This window comes from Thermobia domestica, chromosome 8, assembly GCF_964235325.1.
Source record: "Thermobia domestica chromosome 8, izTheDome1.hap1.1, whole genome shotgun sequence".
Classification (NCBI taxonomy): domain Eukaryota; kingdom Metazoa; phylum Arthropoda; class Insecta; order Zygentoma; family Lepismatidae; genus Thermobia; species Thermobia domestica.
This window is the reverse complement of record NC_137461.1, coordinates 56,079,809-56,100,809: the sequence shown is the minus strand read 5'-3', so window position 1 is coordinate 56,100,809 and position 21,001 is coordinate 56,079,809. Positions and strand designations below refer to the sequence as shown.

Here is a 21,001-nt window from a genome sequence, read left to right as displayed (position 1 = left end):
ACAAGCGCAGAGGAATGTTGAGCTCTAAGATCTTGTTGATTCACGACAACGCCCGGCCCCACACGGCAAATGTCACGCGTGAAGTTCTTGAATCTTTTCAGTGGGAGTTGTTTCCTCATCCGCCGTACAGTCCCGACCTGGCACCGAGCGACTTCCACCTATTCCCAGCAATGAAGAAGTGGCTGGCTATGCAGCGTTTTGATGACGACGAACAGCTGCAAGAAGAGGTAACGAAGTGGTTGAAGTCGCAGGCGGCCGAATTTTTCGACGAAGGAATTTCCAAGCTCGTACATCGCTACGATAAATGCCTTAATTTGAATGGTGACTATGTCGAAAAGTAGTATTTGTGTGTGGCTTTCATCTGTATATAATAAAATTTGTTTCCTATACTTTGTTGATTTTTTATTCCAAAACGTAATCTACTTTCTGGATAGCCCTCGTACTTTGATTTGTTGGCGGAAAAAGCACTATAGATATATTTAGAATACAATCATTTTGTAATAAAATGATAGTATTAGTGCTATTACAAATAGTTTTTTTTAATTGTAATACGCCCAAATAAGCAACATTTGTGAAAAAACAAGAATAAAAAGTGTTAGGTAACAAAGGGAGAGGAATTTGATCTTCCGTTGTGAAGTGTGACAAGGGCGAGGGAGGGGGAAAATTTGTCAAAAATAGCGTTACATAACATGTGAACGACCCATATTGCTTTTTGAAGTGCATTGTGTTATGCTTGCGAACAGGGGCGTCATTTAGGGGGTGCAGGGAGGGGCATTTGCCCCCCCTGCGTTTGAGATTTATATAGATTTTATCAATAGAGTAGTAGTAAATGAGTGAAAAACGCGAAATTCTACTTATTTCAAGGGGTTTTGCCCCCCCAAGCAAAATCTGAAATGACGCTCCTGCTTGCGAAGGCTGGTATAGAATGACAGGCACATTTCTTAACGGCTTGCGCCAACGTAACGCAAAATTTGCGATACTCAGGAAAAAGGCGGATTTTCATGTGTCCTTTACCTCCGTGAGTTGCGAGCGATTGTGCTAAACAGCCAATGAAATCACGCATCGGAGATGGCGCGCTACACTCGCGTCAGAGTAGAAATTTGTTCAATTCTGACGGAAGTAGCGCGCGTACACTATTGTATTCACTGACTAACATGGCGGAAGTCGCAAACTTTCTATTTTACGCATGCGCATTAGCTAGGGAGTAGTAATTTGGCGCAATACACGCACGGATGTATGAAACGAAAATAATTTACGGTGAATACGCTACATGTGATGCTTCCGTTCTAACGCGGGCATGAAAATCCGCCTAAAGGGTTTATTGGGCAACTTTCACTTTTTTGCATTGCTATGTTGTACGTAGAATTTTGCAAAACTAGTACGTATGACCCCCTAATTCCTGTTACTAATCTAATTAGGGCATCATTCTGTTCTAGTATTCGCAACCATTGCGGTGCATAACGTAAGGAAAACATGAAAAATTCATTTACAGTTTCTATACCAATAACCTGAAAGTATATCACAGATTTTGCGATCCATTTATGGAAAATATAACGAAATGGGATCTCATTTTGTTAACATGGTACGTGTGGAGTAATATGAAGATTGCCATCTATCGTCAAAAAGTAAAAATTGTTGTGGTGGTTCTCTGATAATTTTTAGGTGGCCTTGACCTTACGTCATTCACCAAACAGACATGGCTGCAGAAATAAAGCCTGCACCTGGATCGAATAGTGAAAAATTTAGTTCAACGCGTAAGCCGGTTTTGTTATCAAAGCTTGAAGGATGCAATGACGACGTTAATGCGGCTATTATTATTCCAGGGGAAGATGGAGTTATTAGTGTATGCGATGACAGGTGAGATAACGTTGATGAATCATTGACCTAATCGTCTTTTCTGCAAGTGACAGCGCAATGGGTTTGATTTCTGGAGTTCGTTACAAGAATTAAAAATATAATTTCGTATATGCAGAAGAAAAATAATGACTCAAGAAACATATGCTAAGCAGTGTTAATAAATTATGTATCTGAAAGCCTAATATTGTTAGATTGCATCTACGTATTCTCTCTATATATATGTTCGAAATAAGTTTTCAAACATTAAAGCGAGAAAACAGTCATATTTAAAATGTTGAAACACTTCACATATATAGGGGCTCAATGTACATATGTAATGCGGACTGTATTTGTTATGTCATATTAATTCATAAATCAGGAAGGGAAAAGTAAGGGTGAAACTTGTAACCGTGTCATGCAGACAGTAGATTCGTTTATGGACCAATTTGAATGAAAACTAGCAGTAGTAGTATTCCAACAGGATAAAACTAAATACGACTTCTTAATCCTACTCTCTGGGTGATTTTCTATGCGATTATATTGTCAAATTAAGACTACCGGTACCGGTAGGCTGACACAAACTTGAGTAAAGTATGGTTCAGTATGTGGTCATTCATTTGAGAAAGATAACTTGAGGAAGGTAGTTGGTTATGGTAGGTTTCATATGTTGTCATATTCCTGTTCACTAGAGAAAGTCATGCAATTTGATACCTATACATGAAGCTGCATCAGTTCGCGAAGGAGCAGGACGCTCATACTTTAGGGATTATTTATTGAGTATGTACGAACTTACAAAGGGGGTAACAAAGTGACTTTTATTTACTTATCGACTGATACGAAAGAAAAAAAGAACGTACCTGTACTTTATATCTGCATGTGTAGTGCCCTTGTACTTTATCTATGACTATGTGTGTGGGAGGGGGCGAGAATTTAACGCATATCGCATGTCTTGTGCACATGGATAATTCTTACTATTGCACTACGTAGAAAATTTATGGTATTTCATGTAGAAGTTGTAATAGAACACAGAAGAAATGCAGATCAGGGGGTTCTCATGTATAATATTACCATTATGCTATTATTCTATCACGAAATTCACTCAATGTGCCTTAAAAATTGTCACTTAGGGTACAATTTGTATTCACTGGTGCAGATTTACTTTATAAGGACTTATTTATAAGGGTATAATTACACATCCGGACGTTTGCCATAAAAACTTGCGCTAGGGGCCAGTAAAAGTGAGGGCGCTATCTAACATTGTGCAAGCGGACGCGTCGACGACGGAGGGTGTGTATATAAAGGTACATAGTGCAGAACAGGTGATATCGCATAAAATCATATAGGATATTAGAAAACTTGTAAGGCCTATGTTTAGCAGAAGGGGTCCAGCTTTTTTCTCTAAAAAATGTTACAATTTTGGTAATTTCTGTTCACATTCGGTTAGTTTAGGGTAGGGTTGGTTAGTTTAAGTTAGGTTAGCATAGTTTAGGTTACGTTAGGTTAGTTTAGTTTATGTTATATTAGTATAGGAGTCTCGCATAGTTTTCCAAAAAATGATGGAATTTCGCTTATTTCTACTAATATTACGTTAGTTTAGGTTAGTTCAGGTTAGCTTACGTTAGTTTATGTTAGGTTAGGTTAGATTTGGTTACGTTATGTTAAGTCTAAGTACTTGCATCACTCATTTCTCCTGTAAATTTTGTGTTTTTTTACGTGCTTCTGGACCCCTTGTACTAAACATACCCCACTTGTAATTATAAATACAGGTATCTTGCATCCTGCAGAAATACTCTGCCGGTGGAAATATTACATAGTTCTCTCTGATATGTACTCATTCATTTTTACCGTAGTATAGATCAAGTAATGGTTTTACACTTGTAACAGTATTGCTTTCCTCTTTTCTGAATAATTCCATCCGACCCTGGAATTTGACATCCTGCAGAAATCTCGGGAATGCACTCTCATTTTAACCGTGAAACTACCATTTTTATGAGGCACTATTCCTAATGAGTACCAAAAATAACTTGGTTGGGAAGAGATTTACGGAGAGAACGGTGAAATCCAACTCTTCGCTACATTGATGAAAGTCTTCGGAACTTAACCAGTAATTTGCTTAGGATGGGATTTTCTATGGTAACTTTCCTTATGGACAGGCAACGCTATGTCAAAGAGTTCTCAGCTCGACCATTTCCAAAGTTCATGAAATTTGGTGGATTGGTTGTATATTGTCTTCACTGGTTTTGTGCTCAATATTAGTTGAGTGTCTGTTTTGATTGTATATGTATAAGTTGGGATAAACTCGAGCAGACTGTTCTACCGAATAAAATATTTATGGGTACAATGCGATATGAAACATTTTTCGTAACGGAATGACTGTGAGTATAAGTAATTATTGTCAGTACACAGCATATTGAAATTAATTTTGAGTGATAGTGAAGGTATTGTATGTGTAAGCATGCTCCTCTTTCCTCGTTTATGCGTATACACCCATTGCTGACTCGCCTGTTCCCAACGGACGCATCTCCGCTGCCGCTCGGGCCTCCTGTTGCGCTCCTGCCCTGACTCAGTTTTTATGCCATACATCCACAATGTATTTGTACTGAGCCCTCCTGAAGTCAATCTGCAACTAGTAATTGAGAGCTCCTTATTTAGTGCATGCTCTGCTGAAAGAATTACAAAGCTCTAACTTAACCTGAAAATATAACAAATGTCTCAAAACTTGGCTGAACCGCCAGCTCGAGTAGTATGGAGAAAAAAAGAAAAAAAAAACACAATAATTCAGGGAGCTCCACATTGAGCACACCATAACCATGTTGTGAAGGCAACATTTCAGTCAAAACTTCGAGGCATAATTTCTACCTATAATGATTTGTGGACTAAATTCAGACTAATAACAAAATCGGGCAGTACAGTTAATTTTGCAAATAACTAGATAATTTCGATTTGATAAAAATGGATTTTTTTAAAGATATTTAGAAATGGAGATTTTAAGACAATTTTAGATGTGGTTGATCGGCTGTTTTGTGTTTTTGACAACTTAAGACTAATGCTGTTAAAATTCGATTAATACATTATTGAAATATTCGAATAACGAATAATTGTTCGAATATTGAAAACTAAGGCAAGTTTGTACTTTGGTAATTTCATTCATTTTATCCGATACTTCGATTCAGTGATTTTTTTTCCGGTTCCTGTGTACGTATCTGTCCCACTAGGTTCATTACTGTATCGAGTCACGTGGACGTGGTATACTTTTGTTAGTGGGGAGGGGGGAGTATGGATTTGATTTGAAGTCATCGTTATTAATGTTGTCCAGTTCATGTGATATGTTCATGGATGCATTCTTCCTGTGTTCGTTTGAACTGTGTTATTGTGGCACATGTCTAATGGGATAAAAGTTGCTTTTGACGAAGATCAAATGAGAGATTTAAATTTATATCGCTTATCAACATTAGTTAGTATGTGACAATGATGCTGATAGTTACAGGTTCTGTTTTAGTGATGAATTATTACAACTCAATAGAAATTGCAATGTATGTGGAAAAAGGCGAAATTACTATGAACAGTACGTGATGATCGGCTGAAAGTGAATGCTATTATTGTATTTATTATGGTTGTAGCATTGGGGTAAAATATTTTTTATTCATGAAGTATGCTGAAGAACTATATTCACCAATTTAAAGTTTCAGGTATTCTGTTTTTTCTTTAATTGTAAGATATATAGATTTGGGTCGGGGACTTTTTTCTTTTCAAATTTAATCCAGTTTGCAGACTACATTAGTTTTGATTTTTTATATTGTAATAGGGGAGTTACGGGGGGCTTGCCCTCCCCACTCATTCGTATAGTTTTTTTGATTCCCTTTGTAGCAGTCTGAAACTGTGGTGATTCGTGCTTAGTTTTTTCTGTTATTATTTTATACATTGCATATTTCAAGTTTTGAAAAATTCAGAAGCATGTTACGACAGGGAAGTTAGCGTTGTTCTAAACCTACCAGCATTTAAATCTGGCAATATTTAAAATAATTGTAGAAACATTACAGTCTGAACCACCATGATTTCTGACCGATTCAATTCGTGAGGAACTGTTCCGAGGAACCAATTCCCTATGAATCAATTCGTTGAATGAAATGACCACGGTAAAAGCTTACCAAGAATACTTTTAACATCACTACTTCAGACTTGGAAATTTATCTGATTTCCAATGACGATGTATAACGAACATATGTTCTACGGCTATGCGCGTTATCTTTCGATTTTCGCTTATGAAGTGTAATATCGTATTAGTGAATCATCTACAAAATGGTGTTGAATCAACAATCATTGGTAAATTCATTTTCGATGTATAATTCAAACCTTATTTTCCATTCTCATTGGTTTAGAGTGTATCGGAGTCTCCGGCATTAAATGAAGAGAGCGTATAACATAAATGAAAAGATTTTGGAATATGGTTACTGATATTTGAACTGTGTTTTCATTCTAATGTATTGTAATTCTCAAAGAGATCGATTTCTAGGGTACTTGTGAGTTTACGAAAGTTGCACATTAGCATATGCATTGGGTCAATGCTTGGTGAAAAGTGGGACTAACTTCGTCGGATTCTATATCGTTAAAATGTGGTAAACGTCTACAGATACCAAAGTGTACGTTCTGCTTCGTGCTTGTAATGCAATACATATTCATTGTTATTGTTTAATCATTCGCCAATGTTAGTTGTACATTTGTAATGATTTATTAATGATAATGCTTCTCATACAAAAAAAAAAATATATATATTGTCTGTTTTCATTTTAAAATTATTCTGACATTGCAAATAATTCAATAGTTTGCGAACGATATTTGTGGTACATTAGTTCAGAAAAAGTGGGAAAGCAATTTTTTTTTTTTTTTTTTTTTTAAGTAGTATTCTTTTCTGCAGATTTCTTTAGATAAATGCCTATTAAAGCCAGTTCTTAACTAGATGTACTCAGAAACACGATTGAAGAAACTGAGCTCTTTAAGATTATCATTTCAGTCCAAGTTTTCAGATATATTTTTGAAGATTTTGTTTTATTGTGAGTTTTACCAACAACAACAACTGTGTTTTATTGTAAGTTTTTGGGTTGGAGTAAATTCCAACAGCCCTGGTCTAAGGTCATAAATATATCATATGTTGTTCCGGAATCCTTTAAATATCTTGAACAGTTGGTCAATGGAAGGAGCGAGCAGAACCATGGGAGTGTATGAAGCTGACAAGGGTATCGTGTTATTCTTATGAAACTTAACCTACATTTCCCACCTACCAAACATTGTCATACATACGTGCAACTTACTACCAGGTTGTAAACTTGCATTTGAAATGGCTGGAATTTTAATTTGCTTAAAATGCATTTACCGTGAATGCTGTATCATCATTGGATACTCTGCTTACTCTGATCTTATTGGGACTAATGGACTTAAATTTGTGATTTTCTCTGGCTCCAGCAATTGTGTGCTCTCTGGCAAACCTATCTTGATCAGCCTGAGTGTGTGTAATGTAATCGTGTCATAAAAAAAGAAAGAAAAAGAAATATGACTGGAATACTGTCATGGCAGAATTTGAACAAGTCATGTGGAGTCAACAGTTGGTCACATAAAGGCCTCTGTAAACTAGAACGAGCTGCTAGCGTGTTTGCTGTTCTTCCACGGCTTGCTGCAACAACAACTATATCAACCCCAAACCGTATACACCTCATCATTTTATCTCCTACCTAAATTCCATCTTCATTAGGTAGACTCGTTTTCGCTCTCTCTTCTATATAGCTATTAAATAATGTCGGCGAAATACATAATCTCTGTTGAACTCACCTTTCAATTACACTGTCCGTCACCAGCGAATTTCCATGAAAGATCATGAATAATTCTGATAATTTATATAGTATTTATGGACGAATACGTAATAGAACCTATATGAATAACATATTTCATTCCTCAAAATAACGAATACGGTAAACATGAAAACATCGATAGATACATTAAATCAGGACGAAATAGGTATAAATTTCACACTACAAAATACATTTCATTAGCTCTTACCGCTGGTCTAGTGGCTAGAACGTGTGCCTTTGGTGTACGGGGTTCCGGGTTAGATTCCCGTTGGGGGAATTTTAATTGTCCTAAAAGTTTTTTTGTATTCGTGTTCCTGTCGTTCAAGCTTAAAGGAAATGATTGTAAAACGTGTATAACCGAGTAGAAAATAGAGACAACTTACTCATATAAGTTCAGTGAATCAGTTAACTTAAAGAAAAGAAACAAAGTGTCTAAGGCATTTGTCTGTAAATTGAAAGGAACTCTTAAAGATTAGTTCCAATCCCACCAAAGTAACATTTTTCTTTTACCTGTTCTCGAAGTTTCTCTTTGTATTTCAATCGGATTCGAAAAAATAGAACTTCGAATAGAGACCACGTTGAATTCATTTATTGAGTAAGCCTGAAATTCTTATAAGATATGGCTATGATGATGATGATGATGATTATTATTATTATTATTATTATTATTATTATTATTATTATTATTATTATTATTATTATTATTATTATTAGTCAAAGTACGAAGTTTCAAATCAGGCGATGCAGTATTTACGTAAACTAAATGATAATTTATTTGATAACATTCACTAGCCCACTATACATTTGCGAGGTTTTGCTTTGGGAAAAGAAGTGTATACGACATTGAATAGTAAAAATATTACAATAAAAATATATTATTAAAAATATTGATTAAGTAATTGGAGTTACACACTTTCCAGTAAGAATTATATATAGAGAGGATTTACTTTAAAGTGCGATGCAAACGAATATTCTAGTTTTAATCCGATTAGAAATCGATAACTTACACAATACTATTTACTTCATTAGTTCTATAAACCTTTATGCTTATCGTATTATAATTCTCTCTAAAATGTTAAGAAAACCTTTCAAACAGTGATGATTTCAGGGCATGACCTATAGGAGAATTTGAGACCCTGTCGACATAAATTCGTGGCCATATCTTCGATCATGCTCAAAGTGGTCTAATAATGTTCTATCAATTTTCTCTCATTCATATATTGGCCATTACCCGGGGAGAATCTTCTGAAATCATCAGTGCTTATAATTAGTTTTTCATTAAAGTCAAAGGATAATAATGAAATATTGAACATACTTAATATTTTGTTTTCAGCTTTGGATTTTAGATTTGTAATTCATATAATGTTCCCTTCTAATCGAATTTGAGAAAAAAGTAGTTGCCAAAGATTTATTCAAAGAAATGTTCTCAGTCCTCTGATGAAAATAGGAACACACCTTTAAGAAGAAAAGACAAAACGAATACTTCCTACAGGGGTTGAACACACAAACTTATGATTGATAGACTATTGAACCAAACCGCTCGACCAGTTCGTACGTCTTCACACAGCTTCTTTAGACTTTTGTGTAGAGTGGTTTCCTGCTCCACACTTTTTTATGTCGGTAAGATTGTGGTGAATATTTGAGCGTTACAGGTCTTGCAATGCATACAAGTCTTTTTCGTATAAACTACATTCAATTTTACGTCGTAATAACTTATATGCAATAGGTTGAATCTGTGAAATGATTGGGGTTGGAGTGATCGTAAATGTTTTCATAGTTAGGAGTCTGGATATACAAACCCGCTTAACGTGGGGATTTACTTCTGTGAAATTTGGTACATTTAAGTTAGACTTACGAAAATATGGATTTTTTTTTTTTTTTAAATAATAATCAAATACAAGGATCATCAGTGGTTATTGTGCGGCAATCTAAAGGTGATATGTATGCTTCTTGGACAGCAGGAAGGGTACACCAAATATCCGTGCCACATTTGCGAATAAGACAGCAGAGAACGCGATACACACAGAACTCAAACTGATTGGACTGTCAGGGAGAGCCGCAATATTGGAAATAAAAATATGAAAAACGCCTGCCCCGTAGACCCTTCAAAGTCATTACCACCTTGCATACTAAACTGGGCCTAATGAAACATTTTGTCAAATCTCTGAATAAAGATGTCAGTGCTTCCAGTATCTAGTGACAAAAATTCCCAGAAATTTCAAGTGCTAAGCTAAAAAAAGGAAATTTCATTGGTCCTCAGATCAGAAAGTCCCACATCAGTCAACATTGTATGACAAGTGTTGAAAGGGAAGCATGGAGTGCATTCAGGGACGTGTCATAATTTCCTCGGGAACAATAGACACGAAAATTACAAGTACATTGCGTCTAATATACTCGAGAAGTTTAAAACATTAGGGTGCAAAATGAGTCTTAAGATTCATTTTCTGTATTCACATTTAGACAGCTTTCCTTCTAACTTGGGTGATTTAACTGAAGAACATGGTGAAAGATTTCACCAGGACATCAAAGCAATTGAATGCCAATCAGGGACGTTGGAGTATAACAATGCTGGCGAGTTATTGTTCGACGTTGGTACGTGAAGATTCACGAACTACTCACAAAAGGAAGTCTAGTTTTAGGAGCTTTCTGGAATACGCTATAAGGAAAATCAAAGATAGCAACCAGGGCCTACAGTTGAACGGTATTCGCCAGGTTATGGCATATGCTGATGATATAAATTTAATAGGTGGTGATAGGAGAACAATAGAAAGAAATGCAGAGATCTTATTAAACGCTTGCAGGGACATGGGTTTAGAAGTAAATGCAGAGAAAACTAAATACATGGAAGTGCGTCGGGAGCGGAATACAGCAAATTATGGATGCGTTAAAATATTAAATAATACTTTTGATAAAGTGGATAGTTTCAAATATCTAGGATCAATATTAACAGAGGAAAATCATATTTACGGAGAAATTAAATGTCGACTAAAAGCAGGGAATTCGTGTTACTATTCGGTTCAAAATCTCTTGTCGTCGCGAATTCTGTCGATGAATTTGAAGCTTAAAATATACAAAATGATAATCATGCCTGTTGTTTTGCATGGCTGCGAAACATGGTCACTTGCTTTGAGGGAAGAACATGGACTTGAAAGTATTTGAGAACAAGATCCTGAGACGAATATTCGGACCCAAGAGGAACGGGAATGGGGAATGACGGAAACTTCATAACGAGGAACTACATAATTTATATGGTTTACCCAACATTGTTAGGGTCGTCAAGTCTAGGAGGCTTAGGTGGGTGGGTTATGTAGCTAGAATGGAAGAAAGTAGAAACGCTTTCAAAGTCTTGACTGGAAGACCAATTGGAAAACGACCATTAGGAAGACCTAGGCGCAGATGGGAGGACAATATTAAGATGGATCTCGCGGAGATTGGAATACAAAGTAGAAACTGGATGCAGTTAGCTAAGGATAGAAGTCAGTGGAGAGCTTTTGTGAACGCGGCATTGAACTTCCGGGTTCCATAGGCCATACAGTAGTTAGTTTTTGGAGCTTCCAAGTGAAAAGGCAGAGACAAAAATGAGGTCAGTTGTTTATCAATGACCTTCAGTGACGTAAATACGCTAGTTGTCGTCTGGGGCAAGAACGTGCCTTTGCGCCTCCCTGAACAACCAAACCAAAACGCTCACTCAAATATTTACGCAATGTTGCGCCCTCCCAATCCGCCGCCCGGGGCACAAGCCCCGTTCGGCCCGTAGTTACGTCACTGATGACCTTAATTATTTAGAATATCGATGTTCAGATTAGTTCCTAAGCAAAATAATGTTCCTTTGTTAGAAATATATAGTCACAATGCGATATTGTGTAAATAGCACAATTTACGCAACAATGTTTTTCGATTTGTGAAAAAACCTGACGTGATGGGGAAAAACTAATTTCATTTTCGTAATTAGCAACCTCAAATTATATAAAATCAGGTGTCAAATGAAAAACAGCTTTCAAAAATTTTAATTCTGTCGAGCAGTGTTATTGCATAATCACTTTCATTTCATTTCGTATTTTGAATATTATTAAAATATACCAGATGTTTAATGAACCATATTGTACTTAAGAATTATGGAAACGAATTGCTACTAAGCAAACTTCAAGTGGAGCAATTTAAACTGCATAATTTAGACTGACTTAATATCCATATTTCTTTTTTCTAGTTAAGCAGTTTATACAACTAAAAACCTATAAAATAGAAATTCCAGCAAACTTTGTATTATGTATTAGTTCGTAAGTATAGAGAAATATATAGATGCACCCAGATAAAGTTAAAAGTTACGTTAGTATATACTATCTAGTTACATTATCAAGTACTCATGTGCTAATAATTTTTACACTTCCATAAGTAAGAAAAAAATCCTGCAATTACTTTTATTTCGCTAGGTGTTATACGTAGAAACAAAGTAAGTAGTAACAGTGCATGTGGTTAAATAGAATTCTTTCTGTTGGATGGGGGGGGGGGGGGGGGGGCAAAGGGGAGAAAAGAAAGAAAGAAACTAGTTGTTCTTTGAAATATCCAGAAACTATAATTTATCTACATAACGTAAAGGGACATTGAGATGAGTAAGTTTAATTTAAATAAATATTCTTTCCTTCCTTTAAGTAATTGAAATAAAATGAAGTTTCTAGTTTTTAAGTCCTATGGTTATACCCTTTAAGCTAAAAGAGACGGATGATTAATAAAGGTAAAATGAGAAGGTAGGAGTAAACAGGAGAAAATTCACGTACATGTTATCCACCACAAACGAACAGAATAGAAGTGCACTTTTATTGGCGCCGATAGTGATGAAATTAGTGCGCTCGTCTATGCCATAGCATTGTGCACGTTCAGTGATATCATATGAAGTGAACTAGAAACATAGTAGTGAGAGAATGTGAAGCTCTACCAAAGTGCAGTTAGGCAAATGGTCAATTTAAACAGTACTTTTATATATATGTCTATCAGCATCAATTACCCGCTTCGCTGGGTTAAATCAAGAGAAAATAGTAATGTGTTCGTTAGCTGAACCCAGCTGAATTAGGAACTTCATCGTCTGTAAGGATCTCGAAAATAGAAACGAAGACAGTGTTTCCGTAAATCCGAGGTTAATAATTCTCGCGATCAACCTCCGGAAACTAAGAGGTATAATTCTGTTAATCCGGTTTTGAACGACACCAGTAGGGAATATTCCGCAAATCACATTCCCTCCGGTACTATAATTCCATTGTTGTAGATTTACAGGGGAAATCTCCTCAGTCAGAGACAAAGTAATGCAGTAGTCCCGATATGGACACTAAAACGCCACCCCGTGAGGGTACCGTTAGGCCACCCCTAGTTCACAAACAGGCGATTAGAGAGAAAGTTGCACAGAGTAGACAGGCTACTGCTAGCGACTTCAATAATTATGAACATGCTGACTTCCCTCAGGGTAGAAATAAAAATGTGGTAACAGTAACCTTAAGGCAAGAGTTCGATGGTCTTCCACAATATGATATTGCTTTACGTTACGGAGTCATCTTTCCTATTAACCCTTTTAAATTATGATGGCACAACACCTGTGCCATGGCGTCGACCTTCGGAATTTGCTTTATAAGTCTCTAGTAAAGCTTTTTAGACCGGGTTTTTTGCATTCATTCAAATATGGAAGCATCATGGAACATATTTTATGGGCATTTTGCAGTCTCGCGTGCTCTGTCTGGGGGCTATGACGTCACAAACATGGACGATGGGTTTAAAAAAGGATATATTTGAGTTTTTTCAAAAAAATGCCTGACACATTACTATTTATCCTAGAATCATGGTTTGTACCTCATTGGTTTCGTTATGAGACAGGCTTTCGAAATGTACCACTCAAATTTCCCTATCGTGTACCAGAAGCGGGGAAATCTCGTCCATAATGAAAAAAGGGATTTTTTTCTTTAAAAATCCCTTTTCCCCATTTTTCTCTTCACAGGTACACGATAACGAAAGGCTGCCTTACGCTGAAGAAAATAAGGTATGACTCATGTTGCTAGAGTCAACAGACGTATGTCAAAAAATCTTGATTTCTTTATTTTTTTTTTCATTTTTTATACATTTTTAGTCAATTACTTTAGTAAAGTATCTACAGTGTTATCACTATTTATTCTAAAGTCATGATACGTACGTCGTTTTTCTTTGGCATGAACCAGTCTTTCAAACGGAACCACTCGCATGTCCTAGCATATACCATAATGCAGGGGCCCAAAATCGGGAAAAGAGATTTTTTGACAAAAATGTCCGTTTTTTGCGAATTTTCTCCACTATGGTACATGCTAGAGACATGCGAGTGGTACCGTTTGAAAGACTGGTTCATGGCAAAGAAAACGAGATACAATTCATGTTCCCGCAATGAACAGTCTTGATGATAATGATGATAGTATAGAAATTCACTAAAAAGGTATTATCAAGGGAAAATATGTAAATCGGCTGTAGCATCAAAACTATTCATCCCAGGGCCACTCTTTGTATCTCATTCTCTTCACCATAAAGCAAAGTGTTTTTAGTAGCATTTGCATGATCGTATCCTATACCAAAGGGGAGATATTCGCGATAAAAAAGGTGAGCGGAAATTTCCCGCATTTGGTACACTTTAGGGAAATTTTACAGACGCAGTTGAAAACACTGCTTTACTAGAAACAAAACGGGGTATGAACCATGATCCTACGATAAATAGTTTTGACGCAATAGATGATTGAGTGAACGTCTACAAAATACCTAAAATAAGCCATAATTTAAAAGGGTTAAAGAAGAGTATCTTATTAAAATAGATACGACGAGATCAGGTATATATACTGTTGGGACTTTCATCCATCTTCTGGGTTGAGGACATAGTAATGTTATATAAATGCTCTTTCCTTCAATTAAGAGTAATTAATTCCGATAGGGAAGTCCAAATTCCCATCATAGTACTAGGATCTCCAATTACTGGCGAATTCTTGTCTGCAGGTTTGTTCCTAGGCACACTAGTACCGACTTTTAGCGAAAAACGGACGGAAGGTTATGACCACACTAAAGTAAGTACGATTGCCAACCATTGAATTATTCGTGTGTAAACAATGTATTAATGTCCCAGTTACGCGGGACAGAGGCGCAGTTCGAGCCTTCTAATACGTCAGGTGCTGAGATCTTTCCTCCTCATTACAAGTTAGAGAACAGTTGAGACGAGTGGGACAGGGAATTAGAAAGCAATCCCGAGACTCTTTATCAAGCCAGAGATGAAGAATTTCGAGGGTGTTAAAATAAAATCAGACGAATATGACTCCGTCGCAAGACCACCCTCCAGTAAAATCTTTGATGAGTACTTTAATTCCCTGATAGACGAACATTTCCCTGACTGAAAAACACGATGGGAGTACGAAACGACGGACGGACACACGTGCCGTTTGAGCAATTACAGATACTATAAAAACCCCGTATAAGCCTGGTTGGATAAGATTATCATAAAACTGGTAGGCATCTTGAAATGTAAACATCAACTGTGTTATTTTTCAGTGCTATCAATAATAGTGGAAATAATAAAAAGAACACTAATAATACAATAGCTTGAAGCGGGGCCCCTTTGACAAAATGATACTGCGAATCCCTTTTTCAGTATTTTTATTTATTTTTTTTTTTAACGATGTCATTTCATATTCAGGCGTGAGAGCTGAATTGTGTAACGTTCTCGATTTTCTCTCTTTTTAGGAGAGTTCTGAGAAACCTAAACAAGAGTGCAGTTTAACTTTTTAAACTTACGCATGAAGGGTAAAAAATAGGAATTAAATCTATAGAGTGGACAAGTGAATGAACTAGGAAACGTACGTTTCCCTTCTTGCGGTCGCTCGATAATTAGGGAAATAAATTTTACTTCAATAGAATCACTATGATGTAACTTGAAATTTAAAAATGAATGACACGTGTTGCAGAATTGTACGCGAGCATTAAAATCCTCAGGGAGCAACTTGTAAATCATCTGAATTTTGAATGGGTGGAAGTGTAGGTCCTGGTGTAATATTCGCCGCACACTCCTATCTGACATGCCAAGTGACACTGCATGCCGACGAGCTGAACACCTTGGACTTCTAATTAATGCTTCTCGAACCCCCTCGAATATGTTGCCTGGTGCTCTCACTGAACGTCGACGACCTGGGGATTTCTTTGTTCTTGCAGAAGCCGAAGCTCGGAACATTTTCACCCAATTAAGAACAGTTTGTCGTGTCGGTACTTGTCCATTTCTGCCAATGTTAATATGACTCCGAAACTTACGCTGCGCAATTGTTGCAGAGTCTTTGTTCTTGAAGAAACACTCCACTGCGAAAGCGCGATGTTCGTCCGACCAACGCCCCATGGCTACTGACGGAAGACTTACGTAATTCTTCCAATACTGCGCATGCGCACCGAACAGTCGAACAAACCTACATGCATACACAATGCTTTGAACCACTTTATAAAACAAAACAACAATGAGCACGTTATCTATCGGGTTATGTTTTCTATGTTCATTTTACATCGTCTAACTATTTCTGCCGTACCCTTTATATATTTTTAAAAGATTCCAATGAAAGAAACTATGAAAATATAGAAAAAGCAAGCAATTAGGTAAATAATATGTTAAAATATGTCAAGCGAAATGTTTCCCCTGATATCGCAGATTTCGTGTTTTATACATTTAGAGGTTACGTTAAGTGTCAAAATATATATTTAGCTTATTTATTATCGGATATTAAACTTAAATAATTGTGGAAAATTTTTATTTAGTACCATCGGTATCACACATTACATTCCAGACGTGTAGGTCTACAAAAATAGTGTTCAAAAATAATACTGAACCACTCATAATTGGATGTTTCCTTGTTGTTATATTTTTAAGATAAGTAGGAAATATAAGGAAAGATCCGATGCATGTTAACTGACCAGAAATTGGTCCAGATTGAAAATTCTGAAAACGTATATGGTTATAAGCTTAGTGTCTTTATTTATTTTTTTTTTGATTGATTGTTTCATTATTTTGTAGCCACTGTAACTATGTACTCAAATTTAAACGATGGGCGTAAAATATCTGAATATGCTAATATAATTAACATCAAAGATTACAAAATGGACTATTATTTTTTCTTGCAGACAAATCAAGTATTTGTTATATTTTCATTATGCCGACAGCTCGTCAGTCTGTACCTTATAAGTATTTGCATTGCATGTATTTGTTTTTCATCATTGTGCATTACCTGATAATGGCGTTGGCATTGCTTATGCAATTTCTATCTTATCAGATTACCTAGAGATATGGCCCCTGTAGAAAAAGGTTCCTTATATATGTTACTTCGTTAATTACTAGATTTCACTCGTAAATTTTCTAAGTAGTGGATCCATTTCTTAATCTGTATCTTTTTCTGTCAACTTTACTTTGTCCTCAAAATATTCTAAAATTGTTATTAAATGTGTGTTCTTATTAACAGTATACTTCATAGTATTCTTATGGTTTCACGCGTTTGCTTAGAAAACAACATGGCGATCACCATGGTAATGAAGAGGAAATGACGACATCACTATTTCAGTCTAGAAGGGAAATATCGCCCTTAAACCTTTCATTTTGTGCGTATAAAAACATAAGCATAACGGAAGAGTACAACGGTATATTGCTATATGAGAACATGAAACATTCAACTTAAGTTCAAAAAGGTCACGTAGCTGATACAAGAAACGTATCTTTAATGTGTTTGTATTTTCATTTCCAGAACTGTTCGAGTATGGCTAAAGCGAGATTCTGGTCAATATTGGCCAAGCATATGTCATTATATGCCATCTGGTGCTACAGCTCTGTTTTATTGTGTTGAAACAAGGCAGTTGTTTGTGGGAATGGATAATGGAACCATTTCAGTAAGTATGATAATCTTTATACGTTTGGAAATTGCAGACATGTTTATTTGTGGAAGTTTTTTTTTTTTTTTTTTTTGTTTTGTTTTGTTTTGGGGAGTAGTAGTAAATTTTTTACTAAGATACTATTTAAAGAGCTTTCTGCTAAAATTGGAGAATTTTGTGTTTGCATTATAATAAATGTGGTTTTAAATTATTATTTTTAAACTTAATCTTACAATTCTCCTTATTAGATAACTAACATTAGACTCCACTTAAGCATAATAATTTAATTGTGCACGTTATGACGACTCTTCGTCATCATCGGCACATAACTGAGTCCACGACCCAAAGTAAACATTCTTTAACAGATGTGTAACAATGGTGATGACAAAGATTCATCGAAAGGGATATATACAAATAGGAAAAGTAATAAAACGAGTGCTTAAATTGAGTTCAAGATTAGTATAATTTCAGGATTTAAACTGGTTAAATTTGTAATTAATTTTACAATAAATAGAAAGTTATCAAATAATGATCTTGTTTACGTACTTCAGAAATGATGTGTATATGACCACAATCATCAAGATGTAATTCTCGGTCAAAAAAGTGTAAAAGCTTTTTCAGGTCAGTCATCTTGACCAAGCTTTTCCGGGGTTTTCCTCATTCACACCACCCAAATGCCGGGATGGTACCTAATATAATGGTCCCCGGTCGCTTCCTTCCTTCCCCAATCCTTTTTTTTCTATCCAATTCCTCGGATAGTGTGATCTCCAAGGGACATCAGTCCTCATACGTGAAGCGCTAACATGGTCATTGCTGTCGAAACCCCAGGGATCTAATTCCAAATCCTAATCAAAATGTAATTGAGTTATGTGTGTAATTTCATGAACACTACTGACATCTCTTCAATATTAGTGATATAATACGTATGTGTTCTTTGCTTAAAATATGTGATTTGTGCACTGGATACGATGGACATTTGAACACTTGGTTTAGATTACATAACTTCATGTTGTGATACAATTTGTAATAATTTATATATCAAAATTACTAACTTTCCTCGACCTCGATTGTGGCGACCAGAATTCCTCGAATGATCATCGATATTTCGAGCAAATTGATCAGTTGCCCATCTTCGGGATTATTTAAGAAAAGCCTATCATTATGCACAGCGAGTTGATCAATGCTATAGTGCTATACTTCAGTGGAAATAAAGTAATAAGAACTATTGGACACTAATAGATAGTTTAAATAATGAATTTTCACTATAGTGAAAGTTACAAATGCACTCATTCCACAATACAATTACTCTATTTATTGCCGTATAGTGCACTATTATGTGGTGAACAATTTGTTGTTCTTATGTCAGTATTTACAAGTACTAAAATTCATGAGTTCTTTAAGAGGGTCCGCAGCATTTATCTAACCACATAAACGCTATAACAAAAACGGTAGGGGTCCATTTAAGAAGCACTTGGAGATTCAGTGTTACCAAATACCAGTTCAGTTCGATGGTAAATTCGAATATAGTAAATGCCTTCAACCAGGAGAGTATTTTCAACATGGGCTATATATTTATACCTACATTCATGCGCAACCGAAAGGTCCTCTAAGAAATGATTTAGACCATTCTCAGCATGCTGAGAATAAGGAATTCAGTGCTAAAGGAACAACCATGTTTGCACTCCTTGGTAACTATCAGGTTATTGGGAGTAGAATGATAGGTTACATGCATTGTACTGTATCTGCCTGGGTGTATTTCGTTCTTTTGTAATGAACTAACTGGATTTCAAGAATGAGGATGGTGTGGTACTTAGGCCACAAGATGTATGTATTTAACAAGTTTGGCAGAAATAAGAACTCCATCATGCTCCTTGATCGAACAAAGAACACTAAAATTGGAAAGCCATCAAATTTGAAAATCCTTTCTCACTGTATATTTTCAATAATAATGAGTACATCAATCGTATTTTGCAGATAAATCAAACCAGTGGCTTATTTCTTATTAATTCCATTTATGTGCATCATTTGGGTGTAATGAAAAGATGCTGGCGTACATTTGTATTCAAATTGAACATTTATATGGTAGGAAGTATATGAGTTCAAACGTGTATGACGTACTGCACCTGACTAGCTGTGTTAGAAAGGCAAGACCTCTGTATTCTTTCTCCTGCTTCCCGTTTAAGTCCCGAAATGAAACTTTAAAAACACTACATGCATGGAACACAACAGATAGGCTCATAGATTGTTACTGGATTTGCCAGAGAAATTGCATACCGTATAGTGGAACGTTAAAAGTAGGTTCCAATTCTGTACCGTTTCCCAAGATCAGAAGTGAGTGCAATGCACAAGTATCTTAATACCAGTGTCCTACCTATTACATCAGTGTATTTTTCTGGTAAAGAGAACGCAAACATTTATAAAATTCCCGACTAGGTGATATACACATCGGAAAAATGGCTTTTCTGCAGATCTAATCATTGCATCAATAGAAAACACGATGGAAGTTTCTCCCTTCTTCATGATTGTATCACAGTATAGAATATTAGATATTTGTTATTGAATGTGAGTATTAGATATTTATGTTGTGAAGAAGAGGCAGACTCGTAATGCTTTCACAGAGCAGTTGTGCGCTGTTGTGCAATTTGCCAGTACTACGTGTCTTGTAGTGCAAGAATGATTCATCTGTTATTCATCATTATGTCGAAGGAATTATTATATAAAAACTCAAATGCGTACAAGTTGGACAGCGCTGGTATTTCTCAACATTTTTGAATTGGAAATCATCCAGTTAAACTCAATACTTTTTTGATTGGATGTATAGATGAATATATTTCATGTTTAAGGTTTGACTGAAGGCACTATATCAAAGTTCTTATAACCAGGAACTTTCAACTAGGTTAGGATTAGGAATTAAGATTTCTGGGCTGTCGGCATCTAAGACCATTTAACCTGTCACGTACATGAGGGATGACGTCCTTCGGCGAGCACACTATTCGATGAAAGGGAAGGAAGGATGCGGCCTGTTACCATTATGTTAAATACCATCCCGCCATTTGCTTGGTGTGAATGAAGGAAACCCAGGGAAAACCTCACTCAAGATGGCTGGCCTGAAAAAGGTGTTACACTTTTTCGACCGAGTGTCCCCACCGGGAATCGAATCCGGGACCGCTCGCACCAAAGGCGAGAGCGTTAGCGACTCCGCCACGCGGGGCCACAAATTTTAACTCGAGTTCAGAGAAGAAACTTCGTAAACCTGTAAAGGCTTCATCTTTGCCGACTTCCGCTTTTGGGATTCAAAAATGTTTCTTACGTTCCATTAGTAATTGTGATTTAATAATTTTCAAGTACATTTTTGTGGCCCAACGTGGAATTATAAGAACTTTAAATTTTCGTGAATTAGCGATCGTTAACAAACAAAAGTTATAAACAAAGATGAA

The 21,001-nt window shown here is 36.1% G+C and overlaps 1 protein-coding gene across 1 annotated transcript in view; it reads left to right on the top strand.

Moving 5' to 3' along the window:
* The first annotated feature begins 1,623 nt into the window (after positions 1 to 1,623).
* Positions 1,624 to 21,001, top strand: part of Wdfy2 (WD repeat and FYVE domain containing 2) — a 43,498-nt gene continuing 24,120 nt past the window's right edge. The window contains exons 1-2 of the mRNA XM_081768459.1: positions 1,624 to 1,857; positions 17,441 to 17,582. Of these exons, the coding sequence (XP_081624585.1) occupies positions 1,697 to 1,857; positions 17,441 to 17,582 (303 nt within the window). The 5' untranslated portion in view covers positions 1,624 to 1,696. The remainder of the gene's footprint in view (positions 1,858 to 17,440; positions 17,583 to 21,001) is intronic.